Raw genomic sequence first — 7,966 nt, forward strand, 5'->3', positions numbered from 1 at the left:
ATCAATAAGTTTCTAGGACTTTTCTAATTTAAAAAATATAACTTCTAAGTTTTTTAATGTTTTAAGTATAGTGAAATTCATCTGAATATAGACCTAGAGAATTTTAAATTGATTCAATTCAAATTAATATATTTCTGTAAACCTCTTTATTGTACCCATATCTTTATACTTGAATTCGATAACATAAATGGAAAGTAATAAATTTTTAAATGGTAGAAACATTTAAAGACACGCTAACAAACTCAAATAATTATAATTATTTCGTGAAAGAAAGAGGAGTATAATAAGAATATGCGACGTGTTTTTAAAATTATGAAAGTTAAAATACAGATATTAAGTAGGAGGTTTTGAAATTTTTTAGGGTTCTTGGATTTGATTAGAATGCAAATGCAGTTTGCTTGATGGAATTATTACAATCAGGAAAACAGAGCAAAATTAGCACCAAACGAAGAAGATGCGAAGAATCTCTGTCACTGAGGCGGTTCGTCAATGCGTTTCCCTTTCTCCCTCAGCTTGGCGACTGCTTCTTTCATGGCCTCCTTCCTCTTCTTGCTCGCAAGGACTTTGGCCAGCACACCGCTCACGTTAGGGTCAGCCTTCTCCTCTCCGGGCTCCGTCACCGGCGGAGGCGGCCGCCTCTTCGCGGCACGTGCATCCTCCGGCGCCACCAGAACCAGACCCACCCCGGCAGCAACCAGGCCGTGTATGAGTTGCCTGAAGCAACCGCGCATTTATTACAGTGACTACATCCAAATGAGACAGAGGCTTTAGCTTCTACGCTTACTTACCTTCTCTCATGGAGATAAACACTCGGCCCTCTCTGGCCCGCTGCGGCTGCAGTTGCTGCAGTCTTCTGTCTCAGCGATGAGAAAGGGGAAGAAGATGACGCGGGAAGAGGAAGCAGTGCCGCTGAATGGGCCATTCTGCCCTGCAAAATGCTGCTCCTTTTCTTGCCTCTGAATGCTGTTCGAGCTAAGGCCCTGCATTTTGGATAGTGCCGTGGTCCACACGGATCGCTAACTCACTTTCCATTGGTTGGGATCTGATAACTGATAAGGTTTGTTCGAACGGATCAGACTGAAGAAAACAATTTTAAATTTCTTAAACCATTTATTGTATTAAATATTTCTCACCGAAATAAAGTGAAAATGTAATAGAAACAGAGTAACGATCGATCCCAAAGAGACTGGATTGTGACTTCAGGCACTGCCTCCGCCTTCGCCGGAGCTCTCACCTGCATACTCGACGATGAGTAGTGATTCTCTTGGAAATCTGTCAGTGTATTCTTAATACCACGTATGATTCACACACCTCCGACGCCTCCGCCGACTGAGGGAGGGAGGAACCAACGACTGATCCAGATAAAAAAGGAAGAGGGTGCTCAAAGAAGGGAGCTGGAACTTGTCTTCCTTCTCGCTGTGCCTCGGACTGTAGCATACTGGTGGAATTTTTTGGGAACAAGAGGTGCTCAAGCACACCCCCGCTCCTCCCTAGATCCGCAATTGGGAGGAACCAATGTGTCGGAAGCCATGTTCCTATGCTCGCTCAAGTAGCCGCCCACCGACGGCAAGGCACCCGTCGGGCCGACGACATAGATCAGGTTTTGCTGCGGTTGTGTAGTGCTAAGCTGGAAAGCGAGGTACACCCGCGAGTGCTTCGACACCAGCACTGAGCTCCGCTGCACCAACGGCAAGTCCCCCTGGTCCTATGCATTCCTTCTTCTACTGGTCTGCAGATCATAGTAAACTAGAAGAATTAGTTGGGAGAAGGGGGTAATGGGATCAAACATCATTTTGAGAACCTGAAAGTAATAGTTCATAAGGAAATGGTGATTCAGTATCAAATCCAATTGTGAGAATTTGGACAAAAAATGTTCTACTAGTCGTTATATTCTGACTATCAGTTAGAAGAGCAATAGCAGAAACTTGCAAAGAAAAAGAAGTTGGAATGGGAGCATTGGAGAAGACATGTCTTGACATGGAAGTGAATATTGACTATGATAATAGGGATTGTCTTCTCCTTTAAAAGAGAAAATATGTAAATATTTCATGTAATATGACACTAATTTGAAGATCTAACATAGTTCAAAGGCTACACTCTTCTTCTTTTTTTTTTTTTAATCCAGACAGCTATTTAAATCGACTAATTTAGATATTTGAACCGACTATTTTTTTTCTTCTAAAGACCTTGTGATCTATTATAATCCTCATACAAATTGATTGCTTCTAGATCCTTTTAAAATAACCACTTTCTCAAGATGATAAACAATAAGCATAATCTCCCTCATCCTAGAGATGAATGATCCTCTCCGAATCGCTGAATCAACGGACGCTGGGCATGTGGCGTTCTCCGCTGGCTAACGTAGATCTCCGGCTACTTGGGCTGACTTCCGGTGAACCTGCAAAGAAGTCGAGCCGGGAAAGGGTTCCCGGCGACGACCCTCCGACGCTCAAGTCAGGCAAAGCTCGACAACAAAGAAGTGGCTCCAAATATCGTAGAATGCATACCTCCGGCGAAGTATAAGGTTCCTTATATAGAGCTGTGAAGGAGCTCACGCACGCCTACCGAGACAAATACGTGTCCTTAGCCCATACCTCGGTATGTGCTTGTCAGACAAGTTTACCTGACACCATACTGCTACAGTCCGAGCACGTCTATGATGTGACAAGGGAACCTGCTGTCATAAGATCCTGCGTATGGTCCAATCGTCGAACATGCTCGCGGTCAGAATATGCTTCTCTGTCCTTTTGTATCTTCTGTTCCTACGCCGAGCGTCCTACCGGTCGGCAGTCATGGGCATCGTCCGACCGGTCGTTCGTGCTGGTCCATTTAGGAGCTTCACGGTAATGTGCTCTTGTGGAGACTGTTCGCAGTATCCGCTCGACCATATGTCTCTGTTCAACGAGCGTCGGAACTCCTAGTCCCGTTGGGTCGTCTTTGGTTCAGCTGGGCCCCCATTCGGCCGACCGGTCTTCGCTTCTCCGGTCGGACGTCGGATACTTTGACCTCCCCGTGGCGTTGACTTCCCAGAAAGGAGGTCCCCCGTTCTTACCGCCGGATCACTTGCCTCCCTTTCAAGTCTAGTCGAAGGAGGCGATTAGTCCGACTGACTGGACCATCGGTTGGGCCGAGCGGCGCCATGAGAATACCATCCGCTCGTAAACAAAGGGGGTAGCCAAAACGCCAGTCAACGCCAACTTTCCTTAGCGTCTCTTCGAATTTTCCACCAATCTCCATCATTAAGGTCGAGCACGCGCTCATTAAATGCGTTCCGGTGGCTGAATGCCACGTGACGGTGCTGCCGTCATCGTACGGCGACGGCTTGGGTTTTGATGGGATCGAGGCGGTTCGAAATGAATGGTGCGATGCATGCCCCGATTCTCGCAACCTGGATCCAACGGTGGAGGCCGCTCGGGCTCCACCCTATAAAAGCTTCGTTTTCTTTCCTTCACCTCACATCTGCTGTCGCGTACCTCCCAATTCCTCTTGCGTTCCAGACTTCCGGCGATCTTGCGCTTCTGTTTCCGGTGGTCTTCGGTGCTCTTCCCTCGATCCTCCTCTCCGTTGTAAGGTTCTGCTTCTTTCTGCTTCTTTTTCTCTTTGTTTCTGGCATTTCCGTTGCTTTTCTTTCCCAAGTTTTCGTTCTCGGGCTACTGTTTCTTCGCCATCTTCTTCCTTCTCTTTTGATTTCGTCCGTCCGGACCATGGCCCAATCTTCTCAACCCGAAGACCAAGTCCTCGGCCCATGGTACGCTACCATGGAGTCGCGATTCGATCGGCGTGACGCCGACCTTCTAATTAATACTTTTGAGATCCCTTCCAACCTTGAAATCATCATACCGACAGACTCCGCTCGGCCACATAAACCGTCGCGCGGAGCGTTTTGTGTTTTCCGCGACCAATTCACAGCCGGTCTGCGACTCCTCATTCATCCCTTCTTTGTAGAAGTTTGCGACTTTTTCGGCATTCCACTCGGAAGCCTAGTCCCCAATACTTTCCGCCTTTTATGCGGTGTAGTCGTCCTCTTCAAAATCCATAACATTCCCCTCCGGCCGGAGGTCTTCTATTACTTCTATTACCCCAAGCAATCTGAGCCGGGCACCTATATGTTCCAAGCTCGGCCCGACTTGGTCTTCTTCAATAAACTGTCTTCCTCCAATAAGCATTGGAAGGAATTCTACTTCTACATTCGCCTTCCCGAACGGCCTACCTTCCGCACCCAATGGCAGGTCGGCCTTCCTCTCTCCCCGGAGCTCAAAAGGTTCAAGACCCGACCGGATTATCTCCACGCCGCCAACATGCTATCCGGTCTGCGGCTTGACATCAACAAGTTCCTTCCAGAAGGGGTTATGTACATCTTCGGCTTGAGTCCGATCAGATCCCCACTACCGAACGGCTTCGGTAAGAATTTAACTTGGTAAATTTATTTTAATTGCTAACTGATTTTCTCTATTTTCCTTTGCAGCGAACACCGTTATGGAGTCAGTGATGGCTGGCATTCTGAAGAAAAAGGCGGCGGCGCTCGAAGCCACAGCGGCCAAAGAAATGGAGACGCTCGGCATCCAGCCGGTCGGATCTAATGAGGGGGAGAGCGGGACCCATGCTGGGGAGTCGGCTGCTCAAGCTTCTCTTCCAGAGCAGGTGACTGGCGCAACTGCTAGTCGAGAGCCTTCCGCTCGGGAAGAGGGCTCGGCGCAACAGGAAGAACGCCCCCTCTGACAAAAAAGACGCTGGGAGGAAACGCCACTCCGCTCGGCAGCTTCAGCTATACATCCATCCGAGCGAGTTACCGCCGCTTCTCGAGGTAAAGCTCCAGAGATCGAGGCGATTTCGTCCGATCGGACTCCCTCCCAACTCGACGCGTCTGCGGACCCTCTCGAGGCAGTTCCAGTCAACATCCTTCCGCCCGCTCCCCACCAGGTCCATCGTTCTACAATTTTGTCCCAATTTTCTGCGCTAGCTTCTGCTCCTTCTCCGGCTTCCGCCCAGACGACCCCCAGTCGGCGCCGCACCATCCGAGTCTCACTCCACCTCCCGACCGAAGAACTGTTGCCCGAGGCTGACCGACCCACAGTGCCCGAGCACATGATCACGATGAAGGGACCCTTAGCTGAAATGTAGGCCGGCGCTCGGGCGCGTGTGGCACTGATTCCGCTCCGCAACTTGGCCGATAGCCACATGCAACAGGCCACCGGGGTAGGTGTATTTCCTCCCAACTCCTTCGCACATTCTTTCCGATCGACTTTTAACAAATTTTCTTTTGCCAGAGATGGGTGGAGGAGATTGTCATTTCCAATCGGCTTGCAATGGTGGATGAGGAGCTTAAAAGGCTACGGAGCTCGGGCGGCGCTCCTCCGCAAGGCCCTTCGTATGCCGAGCTTCAGAAGGAGCTCAAAAAGACTCAGGATTTGCTGGCGGCCGAGCAGAAGAAGACGGCCGATCAGGCCCACGCCTTGGCCGAGTCCGAGCGGTAAGTCAAGTCGCTCGACACAAAAATAACCCTGGCCACCACTCGAAAAAACACGGTCATCTCCGATCTGGAGAAAAAGAATGTCGAGGCTCGGGGATTGGAGCAGAAAGCCAAGGAGTTGATGGAGCAGCTCGATAAAGAGAAGGCGGGCCACTCGGCCAACGCAATCAAGCATAAGGACGAGCTGAAAACTCTACAAGAATCCCTTGCTGCCTCCCAAGCGGTCTTCACAGAATATCAGGAGGTCGAGCCGAGCCGGGTCACCGCCCTGAGACAGAATTTCATCCGCTCGCCTGAATTTTCGGAGAAGGTTTGCGAGCGGATGTATACTGCGTTTGACCTTGCCATGACTGCCACGGTGACCTATCTGAAGTCCAAGGGGCACCTTCCCGAGTCCGCCATCATCCCGGCCGCAGATCAAGTGGCGCTCCTTGATAACATCCCGAAGGATCTTTACGATTATTTAGAGTAGGAAGCTTAAATGTAGTCTAGCCGCTAGGCGATAAACTATCACCTTTTGTAATTCGGCCGTTCGGCCTTAGTTTCTTTAATATAATCTCCTTTTGCTTGTTTTGCCCTTTCGCTAGTCAATATGTGTGTTGTCCACTCACCTCTTATCACACCTCTCGTATTCGAAAGGGATTTGGACGGGGTATTTTGAGTATGTATTCCATTCGGATGAACATGTCTTGCTTCGACAGAAGATGTTGTTCGCTGGACGTTGAAGTACCTTTGGGTACTGGGCCGAGCGGTACGTAGAGGCGGTCGAACGATTATCGGGGGCAAATACCTCTGGATATTTGTTCGCAAGTCTTTTTTATTGCCTTATTCCGCTCGGAGGGTTTATAGACGCCGGCTCGTCTCGATTTTTAACGTCGGAGCTCGACGATCTTCCGCTCGGAGGGTTTATAGATGCCGACTCTCGATTTTTAACGTTGGAGCTCGACGGTCTTCCGCTTGGAGGGTTTATAGACGCCGGCTCGTCTCTCAATTTTTAACGTCGGAGCTCGACGGTCTTCCGCTCGGAGGGTTTATAGACGCCGGCTCATCTCTCAATTTTTAACGTCGGAGCTCGATGGTCTTCCGCTCGGAGGGTTTATAGACGCCGGCTCGTCTCTCGATTTTTAACGTCGGAGCTCGACGGTCTTCCGCTCGGAGGGTTTATAGACGCCGGCTCGTCTCTCGATTTTTAACATCGGAGCTCGACGGTCTTCCGCTCGGAGGGTTTATAGACGCCGGCTCGTCTCTCGATTTTTAACATCGGAGCTCGACGGTCTTCCGCTCGGAGGGTTTATAGACGCCGGCTCGTCTCTCGATTTTTAACGTCGGAGCTCGACGGTCTTCCGCTCGGAGGGTTTATAGACGCCGGTTCGTCTCTCGATTTTTAACGTCGGAGCTCGATGGTCTTCCTCTCGGAGGGTTTATAGACGCCGGCTCGTCTCTCGATTTTTAACGTCGGAGCTCGACGGTCTTCCACTCGGAGGGTTTATAGACCCTGGCTCGTCTCTCGATTTTTAACGTCGGAGCTCGACGGTCTTCCGCTCGGAGGGTTTATAGACGCCGACTCGTCTCTCGATTTTTAACGTCGGAGCTCGACGGTCTTCCGGTCGGAGGGTTTATAGACGCTGGCTCGTCTCTCAATTTTTAACGTCGGAGCTCGACGGTCTTCCGCTCGGAGGGTTTATAGATGTCGGCTCGTCTCTCGATTTTTAACGTCGGAGCTCGACGGCCTTTAAGGCTAATTTTGACACTGTCGTTCGGCTAAGCTATTTGTCATCCTTTCATCATTTCTGCTTCCTGCATTATAAGGACAAAGGCGACCAAAACATATATAAAATTACATCAGCGCACCTCTCACCCAGTTCGGTACGGTTGGAGATGATTCGCGCTCCAAGGTCGATCTAACCGTCGTCCGTCTTCATCCTCCAAATAATAAGCACCCGAGTGGAGCTTTTCGATGACTTTGAAGGGGTCCGCCCAAGGAGCCTCTAGCTTGCCGACGTCGCCGACCGGCTTTACTTTCTTCCAGACAAGGTCGCCAACTTGGAATGCCCTAGGGATCACGCGCCGATTGTAGTTCTGTTTCATTCTTTGCCGGTACGCCATCAACCGGACGGACGCCTTGGCACGCTCTTCGTCGACCAAATTCAGCTCCATGTTCCTCCTCTCGGCATTATCATTACCATAATTCTGGATCCGGACGGACTCGACGCCGACTTCGACCGGAATGACAGCTTCGCCACCATAGACTAAGTGGAATGGCGTCACGCCCGTTCCTTCCTTTGGGGTTGTTCGGATAGCGCATAGGATGCCCGGCACTTCATCCACCCAGCTTCCTCCTAAATGATCGAGCCGAGCGCGCAGAATGCTAAGAATTTCCCGATTGGCTACTTCGGCTTGACCATTGCTTTGGGGGTACGCCACGGACGTGAAGTGTTGCTCGATGCCATAGATTTTACACCAATCTTCGAGCAACTTTCCCGCGAACTACCGCCC

The 7,966-nt window shown here is 50.1% G+C and overlaps 1 protein-coding gene across 1 annotated transcript; it reads right to left on the reverse strand.

Annotated features, from left to right (window-relative positions):
• Window positions 1-279: 279 nt before the first annotated feature.
• LOC122049302 lies at window positions 280-988 on the reverse strand. Its single transcript, XM_042610702.1, has 2 exons — window positions 789-988; window positions 280-714 (listed from the first exon to the last, which is right to left on the reverse strand). The coding sequence occupies exons 1-2, from the start codon at window positions 920-922 to the stop codon at window positions 471-473; spliced, it is 378 nt and encodes a 125-aa protein (XP_042466636.1). The 5' UTR covers window positions 923-988; the 3' UTR covers window positions 280-470.
• Window positions 989-7,966: the final 6,978 nt, after the last annotated feature.

This window comes from Zingiber officinale, chromosome 2B, assembly GCF_018446385.1.
Source record: "Zingiber officinale cultivar Zhangliang chromosome 2B, Zo_v1.1, whole genome shotgun sequence".
NCBI classification, from domain to species: Eukaryota; Viridiplantae; Streptophyta; class Magnoliopsida; order Zingiberales; family Zingiberaceae; genus Zingiber; species Zingiber officinale.

Excerpts from the sequence above, each read along its gene's own strand:
- LOC122049302 (XM_042610702.1), bottom strand. The coding sequence starts at position 922 with ATGGCCCATTCAGCGGCACTGCTTCCTCTTCCCGCGTCATCTTCTTCC. Across the intron at positions 715-788 it reads GTTTATCTCCATGAGAGAAG|GCAACTCATACACGGCCTGG; the intron begins GTAAGTAAGCGT and ends CGGTTGCTTCAG.